The sequence below is a fragment of the Scyliorhinus canicula genome, chromosome 3, assembly GCF_902713615.1.
Source record: "Scyliorhinus canicula chromosome 3, sScyCan1.1, whole genome shotgun sequence".
NCBI lineage: Eukaryota > Metazoa > Chordata > Chondrichthyes > Carcharhiniformes > Scyliorhinidae > Scyliorhinus > Scyliorhinus canicula.
This window is the reverse complement of record NC_052148.1, coordinates 254,537,333-254,565,251: the sequence shown is the minus strand read 5'-3', so window position 1 is coordinate 254,565,251 and position 27,919 is coordinate 254,537,333. Positions and strand designations below refer to the sequence as shown.

The 27,919-nt window shown below is 44.0% G+C and overlaps 2 protein-coding genes across 15 annotated transcripts in view; one reads left to right on the top strand and one right to left on the bottom strand.

Annotated features, from left to right (window-relative positions):
• rnf170 (ring finger protein 170) overlaps positions 1 to 5,731 on the bottom strand; it is a 56,292-nt gene extending 50,561 nt beyond the window's left edge. For 2 of the 4 annotated variants that reach the window (XM_038792602.1, XM_038792603.1), the window contains exon 1: positions 5,489 to 5,731. The gene's annotated coding sequence lies outside the window, so the exon portion shown is untranslated. The remainder of the gene's footprint in view (positions 1 to 5,488) is intronic. The other 2 variants (XM_038792601.1, XM_038792600.1) reach the window with 2 other exon arrangements.
• Positions 5,732 to 5,901: 170 nt separating this feature from the next.
• The window catches only part of hook3 (hook microtubule-tethering protein 3), a 110,719-nt gene continuing 88,701 nt past the window's right edge, over positions 5,902 to 27,919 (top strand). For all 11 annotated transcript variants that reach the window (XM_038792592.1, XM_038792589.1, XM_038792596.1 and 8 more), the window contains exons 1-3: positions 5,902 to 6,090; positions 14,546 to 14,631; positions 16,537 to 16,609. In XM_038792592.1, coding sequence (XP_038648520.1) covers positions 6,046 to 6,090; positions 14,546 to 14,631; positions 16,537 to 16,609 — 204 coding nt within the window. In that variant the 5' untranslated portion in view covers positions 5,902 to 6,045. The remainder of the gene's footprint in view (positions 6,091 to 14,545; positions 14,632 to 16,536; positions 16,610 to 27,919) is intronic.

The window sequence follows — 27,919 nt, the reverse complement described above, 5'->3', positions numbered from 1 at the left end:
CCAGGCGAAACCTCATTGATAAATATTGAAAATTCAGGAATGCGCTGTGCATAATTTTTCAAGATTTTATTTAAATGGTTAAAAAATTATGTGGGCATGTGCTACAATTCTGATGTGCATTTCCATGAGGCATACCTTCCGGACAGGAGCACAAAATCACAAAGTGAAAACAAGTTTTTTGCTGCACTCTTCTTTAACCGAAGCAATTCTATCCAACTCAAAATGTAACAAGAATGACCAAGTCATGGCAGCACGGTGGTGCAGTGGTTAGCACTGCTGCCTCACGGCGCCAAGGTCCCAGGTTCGATCCTGGCTCTGGATCACTGTCCGTGTGGAGTTTGCATTCTCCCCGTGTTTGCGTGGGTTTCACCCCCACAACCCAAAGGTGTGCAGGGTAGGTGGATTGGCCATGCTAAATTGCCCCTCAATTATAAAAAATTAATTGGGTACTGTCAATTTATTTTTTAAAAATGACTAAATCACACACACATTTTTACATAAACAAAGCACTTTTAATAACACTTGATCTTTGTCTCAAGAAACATCGGAAGCAAAATAAGTTTGCTCACCAGTTCCTTACAGGAAGGTTTATATTATGAAATCTCAATTTCCTCTCTCCACATTATCCCAATATGATTTATCTCACTTCTGCATTTACATCGGATGACAAGTGGACCTCTGCTAATGTAAATTGGGAAATTGAAATAAAGGTGTGAGAAATATCAACAAGAACTTTCCATGATACTGATACTGTCGGAGAAAAGCTGCAACTGTATCTAAGCTGCTGGTGGTGCAGCTAAGTGGGCTGGTTTAGCACACTGGGCTAAATCGCTGGCTTTTAAAGCAGACCAAGGCAGGCCAGCAGCACGGTTCAATTCCCGTACCAGCCCCCCCCCCCCCGAACAGGTACCGGAATGTGGCGACTAGGGGCTTTTCACAGTAACTTCATTGAAGCCTACTTGTGACAATAAGCGATTTTTGTTAGGTGGCGTAGGCCACATTATGATCAGCTGGCTGGTTGAAGAGGCAATGTTTACAGGTTCTCCAATTTAATTGTTTGAGAGAACGCTACAATAGTGTATCACATCACACATTTAGACAGATACAACACCTTTACTGAAATAGAGGATATCTCAACTACAGCCTTTGCTCCAAATGAAATAATCACTTGCATATGAATGTATTCCTGCCTTTTGGATTCAATGGTGTCAGTTACTTCCTTAATTAACCCTGCATCTTAGTTTCATGTGAGTTGACTCGCTGTCCTAAGGCTACTTGTACAATAACATAACCAAGGGATTTAGCAAGTGCAACCGTTTGTGATCTGATGAGATAAATGGGTCTTTTACATATTTTCAATCTCGGGGAGGCACAGAGGCGCCTTATGGTGCCGCCAAGGACCTTGGTTTTATCCACACATGGGGAGTCTCCCCGTTCTGCGTGGGTCTCACCCCCACAACCCAAAGATGTGCAGGGTAGGTGGATTGGCTACGCAAAATTGCCCCTCAGTTGGAACAAAAAAGGAATTGGCTACTTTAAATTTATTTTAAAAATACATATTTTCAATCTCTTTGAAGGTGGACTGAGCATACACTTGCTCAGACAAGACTAAATCACTGCAATTTCAAGATGGCTGGACAAGTATATAAAATACAGGCTTTATAACTAGAGGCACAGTGTATAACAAAACAATGAAGTACCGCTAAACCATTATTAGTCACTGGTTATGCCTCAGCTGAATGAAATGAAAGGAAAATGAAATGAAATGAAAATCGCTTATTGTCAAGACTTGGCTTCAAATGAAGTTACTGTGAAAAGCCCCTAGTTGCCACATTCCGGCATCTGTTTGGGGAGGCTGGTACGGGAATTGAACCTGCGCTGCTGGCCTTGTTCTGCTTCACAAGCCAGCTGTTTAGCCCACTGTGCTAACAGCTGGCACATTATGTTCAGTTCGGGACACACACTTTTGGAAGGGCTTCTAGACCTTGGTAAGAGTACATGGATGATTAACAGGTTGAAAAAGGGACTTAATTTATGTGGAGAGACTATAGAAGCAAGGATTGTTCTCCTTGGAGCAGGGAATATAATTTGGGGATTTAACAGAGGTGATCAGAATTATGAAATGTTTGATACAGGAAATGGGAGGCCAACTGTTTACCCTAACAGGACAGTCAATAAACAGTTGACAAAATTTAAGATTGGCAAAAGAATTTGATGGAAACTGAGGAAATACTTTTTTTCACAGCAGGTTATGTTGATTTGGAATGTAATGTAATGGTGAAAGTAGGTGCAATAGTAACTCTCAAAATAATAATCTTTATTAGGTGTTACAAGTAAGCTCACATTAATACTGCAATGAAGTTACTGTGAAAATCCCTAGTCGCCACACTATGGCGCCAGTTCGGGTTAACAGAGAGAATTCAGAATGTCCAATTCGCCTAATAAGTATGTCTTTCGGGACCTGTGGGAGGAAACCCACACAGACATGGGAAGAACGTGCAGACTCCACGCAGACAGTGACCCAAGCAGAGAATCAAACCCGGGTCCCTGGCACTGTGAAGCAAGTAACCGGCTAAACACTCAAAAAGGAAACATTTAAAGACTATCGTCAAGGAGCAGGACTAATTGAATAATTCTTTCAAAGAGGCAGCCTAGTCATGCTGTGAGGAATAGCCTTCTTGTGTGCTGTCTGATTCTGCCATTGTACATTATGGATAAACTGCTTTATTTCCTATTAACCGAGTACCTAGAACATCTTAAAGTAAGGGTAAATAAAAATGAGCATACTGCAATATCCTCCTACAGTATCCTCCTATAGTATGGCTTTCTTGCTTGCACTTATGCAAACTTCTGAACTCTTCCTCCAATACTTCTGCTGCCCCGGAGTGTTCTGCTGCCTGACTGCCTCTAACTCTCACAATGTTCCCACCAGCCTCTGACAAATTAGCATTTCTCTAATTTGGGCACGGTGTGCCTTCAGCTGTCTAAACCTTAAAATCTGGAATTCCCTCCCCAAATCTTTCTCACTCTTCCAGTGAGTCAGTGGTAAATCTATGCAATACATCCCTGAGAAAGATGGTGGCAGCAAATCGTATTGATTCATTTAAATTAGATTTAGCTCGAGATTATACTTTGGGGCATATTTGAATAATTTGAGACATAGAATCCCTACAGTGTAGGAAGCTGCTATTCGGCCCATCGAGTCTGCTCCGACCTCCAGAAAGAGCATTATTACCCACTCTTCCACCCTATCCATGTAACCTAACTTGCAGATCCCTGCACACTATGGGACAATTTGTATGGCCAATGCACCTAACCTGCACCATCTTTCGACTGTGGGAAGATACCGGAGCACTTTGAGGAAACCGACGCAGACATGGGGAGAATGTACACACAGAAGTACAAACTCCATACAATGATCTAAGGCTGGAACTGAATCCGGTTCCCTAGTTTGGGAAAATTTTCAGTATCCAAAGCTTCCCAACAATTAATGTACAAACTCTATACAGTGATCCACGGTTGGAACTGAATCTGGGTCGCTGGGACTGTAAGGCAGCAATGCCAACCACTGTGCAAGTCTAGCATGTTTGGGAGAATTTTTAGGCTCCAAAGCTTCCCAGCAATATTCTTCTCTCTCTTCTCCCCCCCCCCCCCCCCCCCCCCCCCCCCCCCCCCCCCCGGTCATTTGTTTGATTCTGCTGTAGATCAGTGCTTCTCAAACATTTTGGTTGATGGACCCTTTTCAAATGGATTTATAATTACAAAAGCACTCCCTCACCATATTTAAATTATAGTACAATAAACTTGCGCAAACGATGTGTTGAAGGAACATTGCCAGAACTATCCATTAGTGAATAAAAGCAAATTACTGCAGATGCTGGAATCTGAAACGAAAGAGAAAATGCTGGAAAATCTCAGCAGATCGGGCAGCATCTGTAGGGAGAGAAAAGAGCTAATGATTCGAGTCCGATGACTCTTTGTCAAAGCCATTATAGTGAATATTGATGTGATTAATGATGTGAAAACTTTCATATTTTCTTCAGTGGAAAGGTAACCTTACTGGTTCAGTAACATTGATAGAGTGATTGCCATGACTACTCAACAACTGCATTAAGATTGTAACATGCAATAACTAGGATGGTACAAGGCAAACTATGTGATATCATAGAATTAACAGTGCAGAAGGAGGCCATTCGGCCCATCGAGTCTGCACCGGCTCTTGGAAAGAGCACCCTACCCAAGGTCAACACCTCCACCCTATCCCCATAACCCAGTAACCCCACCCAACACCAAGCGCAATTTTGGACACTAAGGGCAATTTATCATGGCCAATCCACCTAACCTGCACATCTTTGGACTGTGGGAGGAAACCGGAGCACCCAGAGGAAACCCACGCACACACGGGGAGGATGTGCAGACTCCGCACAGACATAGATCCTTGGTCTTTGTGCTTAGTAACTCCTATGGTCATTTGGGATCCAAACATAGTTGATATTATCTCTGCTGGCTAACAAGAAGGAATACTATTGTTTGCACCGAAAGCTTATTAAGTCCAGCTATTTCCAATATAATTGTGACAATTTTGTGCACAAATCTCAAATTTTTCAAAAACTCCATTATTCACTTGTGTGGGACAGAGTTCATTGTTGCCCTGTTTTGGCTTCTGTCTGATTGGTAAGTCAAGAGTTTGGTTAAACTGACCTCACTCAAGAGGCATCAGATAGGGTGTAAATGAGAAAAAAAAATTACACTGGTCCAGGAGGTATCCTCTTTTAACACGGAGGGTTAGTTATGATACAGTGGTGGAAATGTAATAAAGCAAGAAATTATACCAACGTAAAACATTGTAAGTATTCTCTTGCTAACAATCAACATAGTTCATCCCAAACACTCCAATCCAGTTTTACACACTCTGATGGGAAAGTTTGTAGTTTTGCTTGCTTTGGTGTTGAAAATCAACGCAACTCGACATATCTAAATTGTCAGTTATTGCAGCTGAAGGTAACTAATCAAACCTTGAAGTGTTGACAGGACTGTACGAGGGGCAGTTAAACATAAACGCTCGGGAGCTGTGTGTGTGCGTGTGTGTATGTACCCCAAATAATTATTTGGAGGAAATGGCTGCTCTGGTTAAAAAAAACTGGGTCGAGATGAGCCTGTCAAAATCTACGTTACTCCTTTGCAAAGAGAGGATGACGAAGGGAGCACCTGAAGATGTCGAATGCGATTTTACTTCGAAAAGGTTACCAGCCCTTTCAGAGTTTAAAACGTGTGACCATGGGAATCCGAAATGAAAGCAGAAAAATAAAGTCAGCCCCGCTTCCATCTGACTGGCCTGTTGAACAAGTCCAGTGTTTCTTTTTAAAACTCTCTTTGATAGACTGCCTCTTGGCGCGCCTTGTTAAAAGATGACCACAAACCAGGGGCACGGTTACTATAGGAAAGGGTTAAGGTTGTTGGCAGCAGCAGGCCGCCCGCCCCTTGTTACCTGTCCCTTCTCGGAGAAACAAATCCGTCCAAACTCTCAACAATGCTCAGACTGTTACCGTCCGTGCTGATCCCGGCTGCGAACGCCCCTTTCTTTCCTTCCTTCTTTTCATTTATTCATGCCATGCCTTAAAAAATTCGGCCCAACTGCCGACCTGTCCTTTTTTTTCTCTCTCTGACTCCAATAAACATCCGAGGCAGCCAGCTCAGAGGGCGTCAGCGAAGGCTGGTTGGCGCAGGCGCAGGCGCAACGGCAGCGGATCCCGCCTAGAGAGGTCGCGCAGGCGCACCGTGCAATCGGGTCCAGCGGAGGGGGGCAGGTCCCGCTGGGTCCAGCAGGCGCGGTGGGCAGGTCCCGCTGGAAGGGCGCAGGCGCCGGATGGGTCCAGCTGGAGCGGCGTTGGCGCAGGCGCGGTGGCGGCGGGTGGGTCCAGTTGGGAGCTGGAATGTGGTGACGTTGTGGAACCTCTGGCGGTTGGAGGCTCGAGCGGCGGCGGCTTCTTCTTTGTTGTCGGAGGCGGTGGCGGCGAGAGACAAGAGGGGAGAAAGAAGGGAGAGATGAATGTGGACCGGATTGAGCTGTGTGAGAGCCTGTTAACCTGGGTAAGCGAGGGGGAGAGGCTCAGAGCCAAGGCGGTGAACCATTGTCGCCGTGTCCGGTGGCGGGCCGGCTCGGTGTGCTGTCACCGCCGCCGAACGGCACGAAGCCTTCGCCCGGAGGTGGGCACAACCCCAGCTGGGGGTGGAGGAGGAGGGGGCCCTGCCGCCGCTTTTGTCGCCAGACGCTGCGGTTAATGACACGGCCGCCATTTGTCTGGCTTGGCTGTATGTGTCTGTGAAGCTGGCTCCCCATCTTCAGCCTCTGCGGAACCTGCGCGCAGTTGACAGCGACCGTTCTGGGCACCGGCATCAGCAGCATCTGTGTTGGCATGTGCCAGTTGACAGCGCAACCTCTGCTTAACGCAGTTATTTCAACACTCTTTATGTCTCTGGCTCTTTCACTGCTGTATTACCGTTTAATCTCTGCCATCATTAGTGTATCTCTTAGTTCTATGTCTTTCAATTCGATTTGTTATACATGTTATACAGTGCGGAAACAGGCCATTCGACCTTTGGTGTTTATACTGTACAGAAACCTACCCCCCCCCCCCCCCCCCCCCCCCCCTCCCCATTGCATCCACCTCTTCTCAACCCATCAGCATATCTTTCTGTTCTTGCATATCTGGTTTCCCTTTGAAAGCACCCAAGCAAGCCACTTTGTGGGGTAGTGATTTCCACATTGTAACCACTCCTTGAGTAAAAGATATGTCTCCTTATTTCCCTGTTGGACTTGCTGGCAACTATCTTGTGTTTTCAGCTTCTATCTTTGGAGTCTCCCGCAAGTAAAATAATTCCTGGTCTCTGTCCATCCAACCCAGTAATAAATATAAAAACAAAATGCTAGCAATACTCAGCAAGTCTACCAGTGTCGGTGACGAGAGAAACAAGAGTTGACATTTCAGGTCTGTGACCTTTCACCAGAACTCATAAATATTAAGGACTCTAACTTGACATCCCCTTGGAAAGCAAAATATTCCAGATGCAGGAATTTTAAATAGGTTTACAAAGTGCTGGAAATACTTTGTTGCTCCAGTAATATTTATGGAGAGAGAAACACAGCTAATGTTTCAGGTCCATGACATTTCATCATGTTTCTCCTTCACAGGTGTTGCCTGACCTAAGTATTTCCAGCATTTTCTGTCATGTCTATTCTTTTCTGTAAACTCTTAGCTGTTCTTATCCTTTCAAATTATGTTCTGAGCTTCATCTAGTAGGAACTTAGGAACAGGAGTAAGCCTGCTCTGAAATTCAACATGATCATGACTGATTGGACACTTCAATGCCTTTTACACTCACTATCCTCATAACATTTTCTGTTATTGTTAATCAGAAATCTATCAATTGCTTAAACATACTCAATGACTGACCTTCCGTAGACTTTGGGGCAGAGAATTCCAAAGATTCACAACCCTTTGTCTAAAGGCATTTCTCCTCATTTTGGTATGAAGTGGCATTCCCTTTATTCTGAAATTGTCTCCTGGTTCCAGACTCCCCAACCGAGGGAAACAACATCTTACCTTCATTCAACCTGTCTATTCCTTTAAGTATTTTATAAGTTTCGATGAGATCAAATAATTTTTCATTCTTTGAAACTCTAGAGAATACAGACCCACTTTGCCTAATCTCTTCCCCCTAAGACAGTCCTGCCATCCGCGGGATAAGTCCAGCGAATCTTCATTGCAATCCCTTTATGACAATAATATCCTTTGAGGTAAGGGGACCAAATCTACACACAGTACTCCAGTGCAGTCTAAGCAAGCTTCTATACAACTGAAGTAAGACCTCACTAGGGCTGAACTCAAATCCTTTTGTGAAAAAGGTGTCTATGCCCCCTTTGTAACTACAACTTCTATTTGTATGGCTCTTTCAATACAGTAAAATGGCCAAAGGTACTTGACAGCAGAGTTATCAAACATAATTTGTCACTGGCCAAAGAATCTCTTAAAAGGACTTGGAGGGAAGGGAGGTTTAGGCTGGGAATTGCAGAGTTTAAGAGCCTTGGCAGCTGAAGGCACAGCTGACACATGAAGTGATTTAAAGTTAGGGAATCTCAAAGGGTCCGAATTGGAGCAGTGCAGGTGTCTTGGAGGGGTGTTTAGTTGGAGGAGACGGGGAAAGATTTGAAAATGAGGTTCAGGAAATGTGTAGTTTAACCACAGTTCAGTGAGCACAGCGGTGATGGGTGAATGGGAGTTAGGATCCTGGCAGAATTCAACAGCACGTGAGTGGTGGCAGGGTGGAATCAGGTGATTTTATGGAGTTGCCAATATGAGGGTGGTCAGAGTGATGGTGCAGTTATGTAGTTGTAAGCTCACCTCTACGGCAACTATGACACTAATGGTGTAAACTGTCTTGTGCAGTTTCAGGCAGTTGCTGGGGTGAATCCATGTAAACAAGAATGAATCTTGCGAGACACTAAGCCAATGTAGATCAATGGGCACAGGTGTGATGTGTGAACTTGAGTGTAAGTTAAGATACGGGCAACAGAGTTCTGGATGACCTCAAGTTTACGGAGGCTAGAATGTGGGAATTTACCCAGGTAAGCATTGGAATAACTAAGCCTAGAGGTAGGCAGGACATGAATGAGGGTTTCAGCAGCAGATGAACTTCAGCTGTGCTAAGGATGGGTGAGGTTACGGAGTTGGAGTTAGGTGATATGGTGGTGGAGAGAATCTACATTTGGAAGATCAAATTGGTCATCTATGATGCAGATATTGTGAACAGTCTGTTTCAGCCTGAGATAACAATGATATTGATGGCGCAGAAGTTGAGTTTTGGTGGGGACTGAAGGCATTGACAGTCTTCCGAACATTTAATTGGTGGGAATTTTGGCTCCTTCCAGACTGGATGCTGGCCAAGCAGTTTGACAACAGGTCAAGAGCCACGCTGCACAGATATTGAAAATTGCTGGATGGCAGATTTAAAATGACATTACAAGGCAGTTTCAAATGAATATTTGTAACCAAATATTTATTTCCTATTGGATATGAAGAGAGACTTGTTACGTTACAGTGCTGATCATTGCATGTACTTGCTGTCATTTGAATATTGCTGAAAAGTTAAAGGTACTCATCAGGGTAAATGCAAGAATGCCAGAGTTCAACCGATCACGAATGGGTGCTGATTGGTTGGCAAGTCGAATCTGGCCAAGGAGTTGCCATGGCAAAATATACCTCAATTTGAACAGATTAAGCAATTACCCTGCTATGATGCAGTGGCTATAGAGTGGTATTTTCCGCTAACGGGTTACTGGCATTAGTCCAAATAGAATGTTCTGCTCGGCAAACAGCTCAGCAAACAATTGAGGAACATCGTATATGAATTTCAGTGCCGGTGCGATGCCAGGTACATAGGCGATATTCCCCAAAGATTGGCTGATCGGATCAAATAACAAGTTCCTTCAGTTGTTTGTAATAGACAGAGCATAGACCGTACTCAACCAACCTGCACTTGCAAAACCCAAAATAAAACATCTATCAGATGTAATTCCATGATTGGGCAGCACTTGTTGAATAAACCTGCGTGCACTAATAGCTATACGAATGGCCAATTTAAAATAATCAGTCAAGCTGACATCATGACTCATTTAAGCTTGCTAGAAGCGACATACATTCTTAGGTAGGGACCTATTCTTCACAAACAAAAGGAATATATTCAAGTTTTGCACCATTTTAAAATTATCCAGAAGCTTGGGGAGCCTATAGTTCCCTGTTGCTTTCTCCATGGCAACACCTCAGCTAATCAGTCAGTTTGCTGCCCAGTCAGCACCCTTTTCTCCTGTAGTATAATTTGTTGTGATCATGTGATATTTTGTATTTTTGTGTTTGTCCTGATGAGTGAAAGACTAAAAGCTTTGGGAACATGTCTCTTTTCAGCAATATTCAAGTTCTGTATGACCAAATGACTGGTCCTGTCAGTTCAAGTGAAAGCATGGTATTTTTGTCACTTGTTGTATTGCATCTCAATTAAAAAAACTGGGATCCATTCAATTGTAGAAGGTGAATATGTCAATTAGGCTCTTATATCTGTGTCATATTCAGGTACTGCAGTATTATCAGTATTGCTGTCTTGAAGTAGAACACTTGACCTGGTACTAAGGAAGGTGCCCCAAATGCTTACCATCCTTGGACACGACCAGAACATGTGGGTGTGATTAACGGGCCCATGAGAACACCACTCACACCTGTCCTCCACTTCAGCAAAAAAAGGCACTCATCTTAGTTTTAGTCAGATGAGCCCTGTGTACCACCTTAAGCTGAATCAGGCTGAGCCATGTGCAGGAGGAGGCGGAGTTCACCCTACAAAGGGCGTCATTCCAACATTATCAACCGGATTGGGTCACTGCAGCTTCTCCCATTTCGCCCTCATCCCATCCAGCGGCGCAGATTGCACTCAAATGATCCACACACAAATATTTGAGATGCTCCCCCCTCCAGACCTCACCAACATGATTTCCCCCCAGCAGGGAGGGTTGACGTGCCAAGGGAAAAGTAGGACAAGCTACAAGGGAACAAGTGTTTCCTTGATAATTGAAATTTCCCAAAAACTCCTCCCAACTGTCGAACCGCTCCTCCAGAAACGGGTCTCTAAGCACCCCAGACCCTTTCTTACCCATATCTTAAAAGTCGCATCCAAACCTGACAGAGCAAACAAATGGTTGTCGCATACAGGGGCCAGCAATGACAGGGCGCTCAGCTTATAGTGTTACCAGAACTGCTTCCATATCTCCAAAGTAGAAACCACCAGTGGGGTTGAGGTGTGCTTAAGCCTGTAAACACGACCCCCTACACGAACTCGCCTCCATCCTTCTCCGTATGGTATCTGGCTCCCAGAACCATCCCAGCACCTTCCCAACATTGGCTGCCCAATTATAAAGGAAAACATTGGGTAACGCCAAGCCCACTACAAATTCTTGGTGACTTACCTGCCCAAAGAAAATAATTCACTAGCTTGTTCATCCTAACGAAGAACGATTTAGCAAGGAAAATGGGGAGGCATTGAAACAGAATACGAACCTTTGTGGAATATTGGTTAATCGTCTGGATTCGAATCGTCAGGGATAGCGGAAGTCTATCCCACCGCTGCAAATCGAACCTCGCCCTACTCACCAACCTGTATAGTTTAACTTATGAAGCCAAGGCCAAAAGAGAGTTTCAAACTCATGACCCCCTGAAAGAAAACGTTTCTCCTCACACCCGTCGGAAGTGGAAAACCCATTATTTTTAAATTGTGTCCTCTAGCTCGAGTCTCTCTGAAAAGGGGAAACATCCTTTTAGTATCCACCCTCAATCTTTTATTATCGCCTCTCATTCTTCAAAACTCCAATGGATACAGGCCCAACCTGTTCAATCTTTTCTCATAGGATAATCCCTCATCCCAGGAATCAATTGAGTGAACCTTCTCTGACCTACTTATAATGCAATTATGTCCTTTGTTAAATAAGGAGAACGGAAACTGTACACAGCACTCTTGATCTATACTTGTCAATACCCTATACAACTGTAGTAAAACATCCCTACTTTTATGTTCCATTCCCTTTGCATAAAAGGACAAAATTATACTTGTCTTCCGAATCACTTGCTTTATCTACACACGAGCTTTGTGGTTAATGGACCAGGGCACCTAGATCATTCTGTACCTCGAGTTTTACAGACTTTCCCCATTTAAATAATATACTTTTCTATTCTTCCTGCCAAAGTGGACAAGTTTGAAGGAAAAGTTTTTCCATGTAGTGTCCTAGGTCCAATCACCTTTAGCTGCTTCATAAAGTCAGAACTGGGGATGTTTGCTGATGATTTTACCTTGAGTTATCTCCTCTTCAGTGTAAACAATTGAAGCTTTCCAAATCTGGTAAGCATCGCACAGATGTTTTAAAGCTAATTTACTCTTCTTTGCTCTGCTTCTTGTGCCAATATCAGAATTGTGTAAATTACTTTAGGTATTGCCATACTAGTGCCTTGTATAAACGTAATGTCTCCTCGAATTTTGTATGGTTTTTTTGTACATCTTTAGATCAGCCTGACCTACTTTCAGCTTAGCTGCCATACATTGCACAGTTGGCTTTAGTATTTACTGATACCGTATTTTGGGGTTGCCCTGTAGCCAAAAGCAGCTTAATATACCTTCACGCTGTTCACTTTCTTTTCCCAAACCTGTTTTCTTGCATTTGTGCACTTTAAATGCTATTTCTACTAAAGAGCCCAATCTCTGACCAGCTTTTTTGCGTTTAAACTCAAAGGGCTAAGACCTTTACAACACACAGATGCGTGCAAATTATACAGTAAGAGGATGTTAACTTTTGGCCAACTTAAGATTCGTCAACAAAAGGCAAAAATAGAGTTAACTGTTTGAGTCCTTCACTGGTGATCATGGTTGAGGAAGATTTTTCTCATGGTAGTCTTGAAATTCCAGTGAGTTTGAGTTCAATGTAAACTGTAATTTCTGGAGACTGTCTTTTTTAAACCGTAATCAATATTTTCCAAAAACTGGTGCTATTGTACCGGAGGTTCCTTTCGATTGAACTTTGCTATCTCTGTGGTGGATTCCACAGTGTAACAGAGATAGGGCTTTGAACTTGAGAACAGGGGAGAGAGATAATGTTACTGCTCCCTTAGATTACAATTTCTAGGCTGCCAAAAAGCAACCTGGGTGGTATAATAAAAGATTTTCAAGGCAGCACGGTGGCGCAAGTGGTTAGCACGGTTGCCTCACGGTGCTGAGGTACCAGGTTCGATCCTGGCTCTGGGTCACTGTCCGTGTGGAGTTTGCACATTCTCCCCGTGTTTGCGTGGGTTTTGCCCCCACAACGCAAAGATGTGCAGGGTAGGTGAATTGGCCATGCTAAATTGCCCCTTAATTGGAAAAAGCAAATTGAGATAGCCAATTACAAGTTTCAGTTCATCTTGTAGTTCTTGACATCAGATGTAAAATTCCATATGACCTTTGGTCATTGTACGAAGATGTGGCTCGGTCTCAAGTTTTGTTAACTTAAAAAAAATTTTAGAGTACCTAATTCTTTTCTTTTCCAATTAAGGGGCAATTTAGCATGCCCAATTTGCCTACCCTGCGACGAAAGGGAAAATGCTGGAAAATCTCAGCAAGTCTGGCAGCATCTGTAGGGAGAGAAAAGAGCTAACGTTTCGAGTCCGATGACTCTGCTTTGACAAAGAGTCATCGGACTCGAAACGTTAGCTCTTTTCTCTGAGCTTTGACAAAGAGTCATCGGACTCGAAACATTAGCTCTTTTCTCCCAGCTTTGACAAAGAGTCATTGGACTCAAAACGTTAGCTCTTTTCTCACAGACTTGCTGAGATTTTCCAGCATTTTCCCTTTTGTTTCAGATTCCAGCATCCACAGTAATTTGCTTTTATTTTTTGCCTACCCTGCACATCTTTGGGCTGTGGGGGTGAGACCCACGCAAACATGAGAGAAAGTCCAAACTCCATGTGGACAGTGACCCGGGGACAGAATCGAACCCGGGACCTCTGCACCGTGAGGCACATCTTCGTACAAAGACCAAAGTTTTGGTCGAAGAGGTAGGCAAAAAGGAGCATCTTAAAGAAGGAAAGCAAGGTAAAGGCGCAAAGTGGTTTACAGAAGGAATTCCAAGCTTAGCGCCTCGGAAGCTTGGAGCATGCCCACCAGTGGTAGTGCTCAGGAGGCATTGAAGTAGCACAGATACCTGAAGATTGTAGGACTGGAGGACGTTTAGAGGTGGGGAGGAATGAGGCTCTGGAGGGATTAGAAAACAAGGCCCAGAATTTAAAAATTATGGTATTGCTTACCGGGAAATTTATTGGTCAGCAAACAAGCACAGGGGCGATAGGCAAAAAGGACCGTACAAGTTAGGACATCTGCAGCAGACTTTTAACGTTCCTGCAGCATTGGAATGTTTTACTATATTTTGATTTTGTTGTGAAAATAGAATGCTAACCGCTGGTCAAACGCAATGCCTTTGAACAGCAAGGAATGTGAATAAAGAAGAATAAGCATCCCTAATAAATGTCTAAAGTAGCTAAAGATAATGAAGTACAACTGTAATCAATTGTGTATGCAGTGTGTGGAGAACAATGAACAAATGAGCAATGTGCACTGTGTAGATGGGGGGCTGGGGTGGTGAGTGGGTGTAGTCTACATGACTACTGACGTTCTAACTATTATTCATTTAGTAGAAAGTATTAAAAACTTTGCATCAACAAATTATGCATCAGTTACATTCCATGGAAATTGTTGTTTTTGCAAATCTTTCTGTCTGGCAGCCGTTCAATGATGAATGCACTCCTTCATAACCCCGTAAATACTGGCATATCACAAGTGACTTTTTTCCCCAACATCTAAAAGAGAATGTAAACAACTCAAAGGAAAATCGTAAATAACAAAATACACATGGAGATCTGATTTTTTTCAGATAATAATAACTGGGGTGTACATAAACTCATGTATATTCTTTGCCTTTTAGGTCCAGACATTTGGCGTGCAGGTGCCATGCAAGAAAATAGACGATTTGACAAGTGGAGTTGTGATGGCGCAGGTCCTACAGAAAATGTAAATTTGAAAATGTATTATTCCATCTTTGTTGTTTCTGAATGTAATATTTAATAATCTTTATTGTCACACATAGGCTTACAGTAACAGTGAAAAGCCCCTAGTCACCACATTCCGGCGCCTGTTCGGGTACACAGAGGGAGAATTCAGAATGTTCAAATCACCAAACAGCACGCCTTTCGAAACTTTTGCGAGGAAACCAGAGTACCCGGAGGAAACCCACGCAGACACAGGGAGAATGTGTAGACTCCACACAGACAGTGACCCAAGCCAGGAATTGAACCTGGGACCCTGGTGCTGTGAAGCAACAGTGCTAACCGCTGTTCTTCTGTGCCGCCCATTTATCCCACTTCTATACACTCACACGTGTGCACGCATTATGAAATAAAATATGGGGCAGCACGGTGGCCTCGTGGTTAGCACAACCGCCTCACGGCGCTGAGGTCCCAGGTTCGATCCCGGCTCTGGGTCACTGTCCGTGTGGAGTTTGCACATTCTCCCCGTGTCTGCGTGGGTTTCACCCCCACAACCCAAAAATGTGCAGAGTAGGTGGATTGGCCACACTAAATTGCCCCTTAATTGGAAAAAATAATTGGCTAATCTAAATTTTAAAAAAAATGAAATAAAATATGGAACTAAGTTGTAGAAAGCAATTGTAACAATTGTTTTTATCATTTTAATTTTTTTTAAACTTCTGTGTTTGGTGCACAATCTGTCCACAAAACTCACTTCCTGCTAACACAGTTTTCAACTATGCTAATTGGCAAGATTGAACTTTGAAATTCCTTCCTCTTCCTCCACCTTTTTTCTCTCTCTATTTTCTCCTCAACCCCTCTTCACGCTCATCCCCCACTCCCACCTTTCCTCTCTTGCCACCACCCGCTTCTCTATTTTCAGTTAAAAAGTAACAATCTTGTGTACATCAAACTGCTTCAGCTAATTCTTCCTCAATTACCAATTCCTGTGGAAATTGTTTTGTTTTCAATAGAAAATTTTATGATTAATGTTACAAATGGCCTATTTAGAAAAATGGAACTTGGTATCTCAGATATGTTAATTACAAGACCATGCTGAAATGTTATAGTTTGATCAGGAATGGTAAGTTTAGACTCGGTGTGATGCAACCCCACAAATATTTAGAACCTCTTTGCTAGTTTTCCTTACATTTTCCTTGTTCTCTTTTCATAGAAATTACATGCCATCTAACATACCATTGAGCTGCAACAATGTTTTTCAGTGCTTACTCATGTCACTGATATTTATTACAAAGTTAATATAAGGTTTTTTATCTGTTTGTGCCTTCTAATTTTCTTCAATACTAGAGCTTGCTGGGTTTCATTTAAGGTTGTATTAGTCCTTCATTGACTTAAAATGGATTCAAAAGACAAAGAAGGTTCTAACTTGACATGGCTTTACCTATCGAATGTCAGGCCAGGCTTCCATCATTGATATTAAGATGATGGATTGAAACCATAATTGGTTCAATTATCTCTGAAAATCTTGTTGACAAGACTTAAAGGGGGAAAAAACCTCAACATGGATTAATAAAATATTCAAAGAACCGCATGCCTCTCTGCATTCTCAGCGTTTCGAAATTCTTCTTGTCAAGGTGAAAACAGGGAAATTAGTAAGGATCTATTTAGCTGTCAAATTTTTGACTTTCCCTTCTCTTAAAAGACGTATGTTTGACATCTTACAAAATAGGCAACTTAATGTATTTCATTACTGTACTTAATTCACTTAGCCATGTATTCTGAGTGAGTTGGTTGAACTTTCAGGTTTGGGAGATGCTTGAATTTTCATGTGGGTTTTTTATTTCAGTTGATCAAAATTTGAAAACCTACAGCTGTACCAATTTTATGGTACAAGCACTATTTTTAAAAAATACATGTCTTCCATTTTCAGAGATCAGTCATGGTTTGACGATACATGGATGAGTCGTATCAAGACTGAAGTGGGGGATAACTGGCGACTCAGGGTATTTATCTTTATAATCATCTATTTATCATTGTTCATTGAAAAATCTCCCAACAGAGGAAAATCAAAAGAAAATGGGGTGAATGACAAATATTTAACAGTTAATTTGGTTGTCAGATTTTTGCTGCAACTAAGAATTGTATGTAAGGCTGTTTTGTTGTTTTAAATTAAATTTTGAGCACCCAATTCAGTTTTACTAATTAAGGGGTAATTTAGTGTGGTCAATCCGCCTACCCTGCACATCTTTGGATTGTGGGGGTGAAACCCATACGAATATTGGGAGAATGTGCAAACCACACGGACAGTGACCCAGGGCCGGGATCAAACCTAGGACCTTGGTGCTGTGAGGCAGCAGTGCTAACTACTGAGCCATCTTGCTGCTCGCAAGGCTGTTTTGATGAAGAAAAATTGTTCAAGTAACGTAAGATTAATTTTATTAGCCAGACAAAGGACTTCGCATAGCCTCCTCCAAGATCACCCAAAAATCAGGCAAGCCTATAAATTTGCCCAGTAGTTGTAAAGATGAGCTAATTTCTGTCCTTAGTGAGGTAGCCCTACAGTGTAATTTGAAAGCAGAGAGCTGATGATAACCTTTTATAAAGTGTGTCAATAAAGCTGAGGTCTTAGTTTGAGAGGCTTTTTGAAGATTGTCAAAAAATGTCTTTGATACAAATAAAGGCACAGGTTAAAGAAACAGGAAAGTTGCAATAAACTTTTATAAGTCACTCGTTTGACCTCTAATAGACTCTTGTCCAATTCTGTGCCCCACAGTTCGGGAAGGATATTAAGAGCTTGGAGAAGGTGCAGAAGCAATTTGCCAGAATAGCACCAGGCATGAGTGACTTTGTGTGGAAAGACGAGAGAAACTGTTGATTTTTCTTCTTGGAGCAGAAAGTTTAAGAAGAGATTTAATAGATGAATTCAACATTGTGAGGGGTTTTGATAGAGTAGAGATGGAGCAGCTGTTTCCACTGGTCTAGGGTCAATAACTAGAGGAGGTAATTGGCAAAAGAAAATCCAGAGGGGAAATTATCATTTTAAAAATTACTCTAGTAATGATTTGGAATGTAGTAACAATTTGGAATGTATCATTTGAAAGGTTGGCAGAAGCAGATTTCATGTTAACTTTCTAAAGGGAGTTCAATACATACAAAGGAGAAAATTACAGGGTTGTGGGGAAACAGCAGGGAAGTGGGGCTCATAGTACTACTCTTTCAAAGAACTGGTACAGGAATTATGGGATGAGTGGCCTCCTGTGTTGAATAATTCTATGATTGAGTCCTTTCTGCTAAATCAGGTATTGAAAGCTTGAACCACCAGTATACCAAAAGTGTGTTGACTCCTTTTGAAGGTAGAGGAAAAATGGCAGGATTGAGAGGCTTGAGGAAATTCAGTTCTTAATTGCAAGGTAAAGATTTGAAGACTCTATCACTGATGGTAAGCCAGCATTGGGGAATGCACAGACATAGGGAGTTGCAGTTTGAGCTAAGATGGTGTAACCATATGCATTCAGTGTTGGACAGTGTGCTTGGAAGTGAAGCGCTCTGCACTGCACCACTGTGCTGTCGTAAGTCTTTATTAAGAAGGCTCCGCTCCTCTGCTATTTTTCCCGAATAAAACGCGTGGTTCTTTTTTAAAAAAATATTTTTATTCGCCATATTTTCATAATGTTTGTCATATGAAGGAGAAACACAGCAACCCCAACAATAGAAAAAGAAAACTGCCCCCCCCGCCAAACTCGCCGTCTCAGCAGTCGACGTCAACCAACTCCTGAAAGTGCATTATAAAAAAAAAACAAGAATTGTAGAACTCCCCCCTCCTTTGCCCCCCTCTACTCAAACTTCACCTTCTCCAGGGTCAAAAACACCAGCAGGCTCCCCACCATGCCGAGGTACAGGGCGGAGAGGCTGACCTCCACCCCAACAGGACCCGGCTATGAGCGATCAGTGAGGTGAAGGCTAAAGCATCCACCCCCGCTCCTGCCCGCAACTCGGGCCAGTTCAACACCCCGAAAATGGCTTCTAGGGGACCTGTGCAAAACCCCCGAGATTGTGCTAAATATCACCCGTCAAAACCTTTCCAGTTTACCCTCTGCAGCACTTCACACCGCAATCTCTCTTCCATCCCCCCCCCCCCCCCCCCACCCCCTCCCCCAGCTCCTCCTCTCACTTAGTCTTAATCCAGCAACGAGAAGGCCAGCTCTATCGAGCAGGTTGAGAAAACCTTCCTTGTGAAATCCTGAACCTGTAGGTCCGTAAAACCTTCCCTCAGTGCCAAATCATACTTTTCTCCCAACTCCTCCAGACTTGCGAATTGTCCCCCAAGGAACAAGTCCTTAATTTCCCTAATTCCCCCTCTTGTCCATCTCCGAAACCTCGCACCCCGGCTCGAACCCGTAATTCCTCCTAATTGGCATCCCCCCTGACTCGGTTGGCCCCCAGCTTAAAATATTGCCTAAACTACCTTCAGATTTTCAAATTGGCCACCACCACCAGACTCACTGAATACTTTCCTGGAGCCATTGGGAACAGCACCGTTGCTAGAGCCCGCAACACTGACCCCAATAATACCATCAAATAACCCCACTCTACCCGATCAAACACCTTCTCTGTCCAGTGCCACCACCACGTCGGTCTCCTTTCCCTCCGCCGGAGACAGGAATGCATTAAGCAATCTCTTCATGTTTGTGAACCGCTGCCTTTCCTTCACAAACCCCGGCTGGTCCTCCCTAATCACTTTCGGAGACTTCCCTCCACTGTACCAAGTTAGCTAGGAAGGACATAAGGAGAGAGCTAAGAAGAGCCAGGAGGGGACATGAGAAGTCTTTGGCAGGTATGATCAAGGATAACCCTAAAGCTTTTGATCGGTATGTCAGGAATAAAAGAATGACGAGGGTAAGAGTAGGGCCAGTCAAGGACTGTAATGGGAAGTTGTGCGTGGAGTCTGAGGAGATAGGAGAAGTGCTGAATCAATATTTTTCGTCAGTATTCACGCAGAAAAAAGACAATGTTGTCGAGGAGAATACTGAGTTACAGGCTACTAGACTAGTAGGGCTTGAGGTTCATAAGGAGGTGTTAGCAATTCTGTAAAGTGTGAAAATAGATAAGTCCCCTGGGCCGGATGGGATTTATCCTAGGATTCTCTGGGAAGCTAGTGAGGAGATTGCTGAGCGTTTGGCTTTGATCTTTATGTCGTCATTGTCTACAGGAATAGTGCCAGAAGACTGGAGGATAGCAAATGTTGTCCCCTTGTTCAAGAAGGGGAGTCGAGTAGAGACGGTAACTATAGACCAGTAAGCCTTACTTCTGTTGTGGGGAAAGGCTTGGAAAGGTTTATAAGAGATAGGATTTCTAATCATCTGGAAAGGAATAATTTGATTAGGGATAGTCAACAGGGTTTTGTGAAGGGTAGGTTGTGCCTCACAAACCTTATTGAATTCTTTGAGAAGGTGACCAAACAGGTGGACGAGAGTGAAGCAGTTGATGTGGTGTATATGGATTTCAGTAAAGCGTTTTGATAAAGTTCTCCACGGTAGGCTATTGGAGAAAATACAGAGGCATGGGATTCAGGGTGATTTAGCAGTTGGATCAGAAATTGGCTCGCTGTAAGAAGACAGAGGGTGGTGGTTGATGGGAAATGTTCAGCTTGGAGTTCAGTTACTAGTGGTGTACCACAAGGATCTGTTTTGAGGCCACTGCTGTTTTGTCATTTTTATAAATGACCTGGAGGAGGGCATAGAAGGATGGGTGAGTAAATTTGCAGATGACACTAGAGTCGATGGAGTTGTGGACAGTGCGGAAGGATGTTGCAGCTTACAGAGGGACATAGATAAGCTGCAGAGCTGGGCTGAGAGGTGGCAAATGGAGTTTAATGCAGAAAAGTGAGAGGTGATTCATTTTGGAAGGAGTAACAGGAAGACAGAATGGGCTAATGGTAAGATTCTTGGTGGTGTGGATGAACAGAGAGATTTCGGTGTCCATGTACATAGATCCCTGAAAGTTACTACCCAGGTTGATAGGGTTGTTAAGAAGGCGTACGGTGTGTTAGCTTTTATTGGTAGCGGGATTGAGTTTCGGAGCAATGAGGTCATGTTGCAGCTGTACAAAACTCTGGTGCGACTGCATTTGGAGTATTGCGTGCAGTTCTGGTCGCCGCATTATAGGAAGGATGTGGAAGCATTGAAAAGGGTGCAGAGGAGATTTATCAGGATGTTGCCTGGTATGGAGGGAAGATATAATGAGGAATGGTTGAGGGACTTAAGGCTGTTTTCGTTAGAGAGAAGAAGGTTAAGAGGTGACTTAATTGAGGCATACAAAATGATCAGAGGATTAGATAGTGTGGACAGTGAGAGCCTTTTTCCACAGATGGTGATGTCTAGCACGAGGGGGCATAGCTTTAAATTGAGTGGAGATAGATATAGGACAGATGTCAGAGGTAGGTTCTTTACTCAGAGTAGGAAGGGCGTGGAATGCCCTCCCTGCAACAGTAGTGGACTCGCCAACATTAAGTGCATTTAAATGGTCATTGGATAAACATATGGATGATAAGGGAATAGTGTAGACGGACTTTAGAGTGGTATCACAGGTCGGCGCAACATCGAGGACCGAAGGGCCTGTACTGCACTGAAATGTTCTATGTTCTACCGTCAAAACCTTAGCCAATATCATGTCATCTTCATTCAGTAGAGATATGGGTCTATATGACGCATACTCCACTGGGTCCTTATCTTTCTCTTGCAGCAGCGAAATCGGAGTCTGCCCCAAGGTTTGTGGCAAACCACCCCTGCCTATCGTATCCTCCATCTCAAAGTAGACGTCTCTTGAGTTGTAGATCACCCTCACCTTTGCCGGGTAGACCACGCCAAACCTCACCCATTGCTGGAGAGTGCTGCCTTCACCCGTCTGAAGGCCAGCTGCCTTCTTGCCAACTCCACCACGAAATCCTGATATATTTGAATAACAACTCCTTCCCACTTCACCTCATGCCTTTGCTTCGCCCAACTCAAGAACTTCTCCGTGATGTGAAACTTGTGAAAGCAAATTATCACCACCCTTGGTGGCTCGTTTGCCTTTGGCTTGGGCCTGAGTGACCAATGAGCCCTGTCCAGCTAATATTCGGAGGGTTCTTTCCCCTCCCCCAATGTCTCCACCAACATCTTTGCGATGTACTCAGTCAGCCTCGGGCCCTCCACACACACACACACACCCAGCCCCCAGCCATCCCACAATTAATAGATTCTGCCCTCTCAAACTGTTCTACCGGCCCTCCCCCTTGCCTCTGTGTTCTTTGTTGGCCACCACCACCCTCACTCATCGAGGTGAAGGTGAACAGGTCACTGTGCTGCGACAGAGTTTCCTCCACCCCCTTCAATTTCTCTGCTTGTTACCGTACCTTGGCCGATGTCTTCGACCGCCTTCACTGGGGCAATTGCCTCCTCCACCCACTTCTTCACCGCAGCCAGCATCTCCTTTTGCAGCACCTCCATGTGTTTGGCGAACTGTCTCTTGAATTCTCTGGCCATCACCTCAGTCAGAGTTTCCACTGAGGGATGCAGCGCCACCCAGCTATCCAGCCTCCGCCATCTTTCCTACTGCTGGGCTGACCCGTTCACTCGACGGCGAACTTTCACTTGTCCCCTTCTTCCCTGGGGCTTATTTCTGGATCTTAGATATTTCCCACCTTCCTTATGCCTTCCTTTTTTTTTTTAATTTTTAGATTAGCCAATTATTTTTTCCAATTAAGGGGCAATTTAGCGTGGCCAATCCACCTACTCTGCACATTTTTGGGTTGTGGGGGCGAAACCCACGCAGACACGGGGAGAACGTGCAAACTCCACACGGACAGTGACCCAGAGCCGGGATCGAACCTGGGACCTCAGCGCCGTGAGGCGGTTGTGCTAACCACTAGGCCACCATGCTGCCCTCCTTATGCCTTCCTGTACCAACTTGTTCAAAAACAGTCCCTAAAACCGGGCATTAAACTCCAAAAACTAGAGCCTCAAGCAGGAGCTACCCAAATTTCGACTTCTACCTACATGCACGCCATGTCTCAAAATACATGGTTCTTCTAATACCCATGGCAGAATGGGCTGTTTGTTTTCTTTCTCAGGTCTATTACTGGCATAAAAAAACATTTGCATTTGTTTTCAGTTCTGACATTGAAGAATTTGTTTCCTTGGGCCTTGTTTCTTACCTCTTTGCAGTTAATAAACTCAAAAACAGCTTCTTCCCGCTGTTACCAGACTCCTAAACGACCCTCTTATGGACTGACCTGATTAACACTACACCCCTGTATGCTTCACCTGATGCCGGTGTTTATGCAGTTATATTGTGTTGCCCTATTATGTATTTTCTTTTCTTTTCATGTACTTAATCTGTTGAGCTGCTCGCAGAAAAATATCTTTCACTGTACCTCGGTACATGTGACATGCATTCTAATTCTGACGAAGCTGGTCGTTTGTGTTCTTTCCTTTGTTCATTCCTTTAACCAGGTTCTGCTCTGTTACCATGTCCGTTCTTTTCTTCCTTATGCACCCAAATTCCTTCAGCAAGTTTGAAAAATATAGTGTTATTAATCTTGTTTGAAAAATGAATCTGTTATTAATAAGTCAGCGTGCTCATCTGGAGGCCATTGCATAGAATTTTCCAAACCAGGCTCAATTTGTGAATTATGCTTGTAGGTTGGAAGATTGCAAATTTGTCTCATTATTTAAGGAGAGAGGGAGCAGCCAGTTAATTACAGTTTTGGCAGTATCATCAATGTAGCGAAGCTACTGGAATGAATCATTAGGGACAGAAGACTGAGCACTTGGACAAGTATGAGCTGATCAAAGCGGGTCAGAGGGCAATAGTCAAGACGTGATCATGTCTGAGTAATCTATTTTTTTAAAGTAATGACTGGGTGGATAGAGAAGTGTCTACCCACGTTGCCTACTTAGGCTTGCAGAACATTTTTTGTTAATGTTCTGCACAATAAACTATGGGAAGCAGAGTTAAATTGTGAGGACCGGTTGCATATACCTGCCTTCTATTCCTTTAGAAGACTGAGGGATAATCAAGGTGTTTAAAATTATAAAAGGATTTGATGCGGCACATATAAATGATTTTTTTTCTGCTGGGGAATCCAGAATAAGAAGGCATAAAACATTAGAACCAAACCAATTAAGAGTGAAGTCGGGATACGTTTTGTTCACAGAAAAGTTAATAGATTTTGTGAACCCAATTCTTTTTTCCAAATAAGGAGCAATTTAGCATGGCCAATTCACCTACCCTACACACCTTTTTGGGTTGTGGGGGTGACACCCACGCAGAAACAGGAAGACTGTGCAAACTCCACATGGACAGTTACTTGGGGCTGTGATCGAACCCGGGTCCTCAGAGCTGTGAGGCAGAAGTGCTAACCACTGCGCCACGGTGCTGCCCCACAGAAAAGTTGGTGGAAACATGAAATACTTATCCCTCAAAAGGCCATGAATATTATGTCTATTTTCAAAGTAAATGTGTTTAGAGTTTTGTTCGGTCACGGTATCAAGGGACAGGATTAAAGGCGGCTAAATGAAGTTGAAGTACAGATTAATCAGTGATATCATTGAATGACAGGTCAGATTCAAGGTGCTGAATGATCTACTTCTATTTCTATGCCCATGCTGATCTTGTGTAATCATTAAACCTTCGGAAAAGAAAGTGGAGCACGTCACTTGCAGACGTTCCAGGATTGATGCATTACCCAAAAGGAGATGCGAGGAGATCATTCTGTAAAATCAAAGATGTTTCTCCACACCACATACAGCACCATAACGTTTCTAGGGAATTTACACCGATCCCACTGCCGTTGTCTGGATCCCTTAGATCATTTTTGGTGAGCATGCTGCGACTTCCACTTGCCAGTAGGTTGTCATCAATGATCAGTGTCATACTCCAGGCCTTGTTTCTACCTGGACTCAAAAGGCCACTCAATTGCTTGGTAACTAGAATTTGCAAAATAATGGCTTTTGACCATGATATGCATTTCCCCCAAGACCAAAGGGTCAAATCCATCCTTGGGAAAGGAAAAGAACAATTTCCTGCTGCATAGAACATAGAACATTGCGGCCCTCGATGTTGCGCCGACCTGTAAAACCACTCTAAAGCCCATCTACACTATTCCCTTATCGTCCATATGCCTATCCAATGACCATTTGAATGTGTTTAGTGTTGGCGAGTCCACTACTGTTGCAGGCAGGGCATTCCACGCCCTTCCTACTCTGAGTAAAGAACCTACCTCTGACATCTGTCCTATATCTATCTCCCCTCAATTTAAAGCTATGTCCCCTTGTGCTGAACATCACCATCCGAGGAAAAAGGCTCTCACTGTTCACCCTATCTAATTCTCTGATCATCTTGTATGCCTCAATTAAGTCACCTTCTTCTCTCTAACGAAAACAGCCTCAAGTCCCTCAGCCTTTCCTCATAAGATCTTCCCTCCATATCAGGGAACATCCTGGTAAATCTCCTCTGCGCTCTTTCCAATGCTTCAACATCCTTCCTATAATGCGGCAACCAGAACTGCACGCAATACTCCAAATGCAGCCGCACAAGAGTTTTGTATAACTGCAACATGAACTCGTGGCTCCGAAACTCAATTCCTCTACCAATAAAAGCTAACACACCGTACGCCTTCTTAACAACCCCCTCAACCTGGGTATCAACTTTCAGGGATCTATGGACATGGACACCGAGATCTCTCTGCTCGTCCACACTACCAAGAGTCTTACCATTCGCCCAGTACTCTGTCTTCCTGTTATTCCATCCAAAATTCCTCTCACTTTTCTCCATTTGCCACCTGTCAGCCCAGTTCTGCAGCTTATCTATGTCCCTCTTTAACTTGTAACATCCTTCTGCACTGTCCACAACTCCACCGACTTTAGTGTCATCTGCAAGTTTACTCACCCATCCTCCTGCGCCCTCCTCCAGGTCATTTATAAAAAATGACAAACAGCAGCAGCCCCAAAACAGATCCTTGTGGTACACCACTAGTAACTGGACACCAGTCTGAACATTTCCCATCAACCACAACCCTTTGTCTTCTATCAGCTAGCCAATTTCTGATCCAAACTGCTAAATCACCCTGAATCCCATGCCTCTGTATTTTCTGCATTTGCCTAGGGCAGCACGGTAGCATGGTGGTTAGCATAAATGCTTCACAGCTCCAGGGTCCCAGGTTCGATTCCCGGCTGGGTCACTGTCTGTGTGGAGTCTGCACGTCCTCCCCGTGTGTGCGTGGGTTTCCTCCGGGTGCTCCGGTTTCCTCCCACAGTCCAAAGATGTGCGGGTTAGGTGGATTGGCCATGCTAAATTGCCCGTAGTGTCCTGAAAAGTAAGGTTACCGGGGGGGGGGGGGGGGGGGGGGGGGGGGGGGGGGTTGCTGGGTTACGGGTATAGGGTGGATACGTGGGTTTGAGTAGGGTGATCATTGCTCGTCACAACATCGAGGGCCGAAGGGCCTGTTCTGTGCTGTACTGTTCTATGTTCTACCGTGGGGATCCTTATCAAACGCTTTACTGAAATCCATATACAACACATCAACTGCTTTACCCTCATCCACCTGCTTGGTCACCTTCTCGACGAACTCAATAAGGTTTGTGAGGCACGACCGACCCTTCACAAAACCATGTTGACTATCTCTAATCAAATTATTCCTTTCAAGATGATTATACATCCTATCTCTTATAAACCTTTCCAAGACTTTTCCCACAACAGAAGTAAGGCTCACTGGTCTATAATTACCAGGGTTATCTCTTCTTGAACAAGGGGACAACATTTGCTATCCTCCAGTCTTCTGGCACTATTCCTGTAGACAATGACGACATAAAGATCAAAGCCAAACGCTCAGCAATCTCCTCACTAGCTTCCCAGAGAATCCTAGGATAAATCTCATCCGGCCCAGGGGACTTATCTATTTTCACACTTTCCAGAATCGCTAACACCTCCTCCTTATGAACCTCAAGCCCTTCTAGTCTAGTAGCCTGTATCTCAGTATTCTCCTCGACAAAATTATCTTTTTCCTGTGTGAATACAGACGAAAAATACTCATTTAGCGCCTCTCCTATCTCCTCTGACTCCACGCACAACTTCCCACTACTGTCCTTGACTGGCCCTACTCTTACCCTAGTCATTCTTTTGTTCCTGACATATCTATAGATGCTACTGCCAAAGACTTCTCATGTCCTCTCCTGGCTCTTAGCTCTCTCTTTAGAGCCTTCCTAGCTAACTTGTAACTCTCAAGTTCCCTAACTGAACCATCACGTCTCATTTCTACATAAGCCTCCTTCTTCCTCTTGACAAATGTTTCAACTGCTTTAGTAAACCATGGTTCCCTCGCTCGACCACTTCCTCCCTGCCTAACAGGTACATACTTATCAAGGACACGCAGTAGCTGCTCCTTGAACATGCTCCACATTTCCATTGTGCCCATCCCCTGCAGTTTTCTTCTCCAGCCGATGCATCCTAAGTCTTGCCTCATCGCATCATAATTGCATTTCCCCCAGATATTACTCTTGCCTTGCGGTATATACCTATCCCTTTCCATCTCTAAAGTAAACGTAATCGAATAGTGGTCACTATCACCAAAGTGCTCACCTACCTCCAAATCTGACACCTGTCCTGGTTCATTACCCAGTACCAAATCCAATACGGCCTCGCCTCTCGTTGGCCTATCTACATACTGCGTCAGGAAACCCTCCTGCACACATTGGACAAAAACGGACCCATCTAAAGTACTTGAACTGTAGTGTTTCCAGTCAATATTTGGAAAGTTAAAGTCCCCCATAACAACTACCCTGTTACTTTCGCTCCTATCCAGAATCATCTTTGCAATCCTTTCCTCTACATCTCTGGAACGTTTCGGAGGCCTATAGAAAACCCCTAACAGGGTGACCTCTCCTTTCCTGTTTCTTAACTCAGCCCATACTACCTCAGTATTCGAGTCCTCATCAAATGTCCTCTCGGCCACGGTAATACTGCCCTTGACTAAAAATGCCACCCCTCCCCCTCTCTTACCACCTTCCCTGAGCTTACTGAAATATCTGGGGCAGAATTCTCCGCTCCCCACGCGGCCTGGGAGAATCGCGGGGGGGCCTCCCGCCATTTTTCACGTCCCCCTGCCACCTCCCGCGATTCTCGCCGAATCGCCGCTCGCCATTTTTTACGGCGAACGGCGATTCTCCGAGCCCGATGGGCCGAGTGGCTGACGGTTTCCAACCGTTTCACGACGGCGGCAACCACACCTGGTCGCTGCCATCATGAAACGGCCGCCAGAAGCCCGTTTGGGGCTT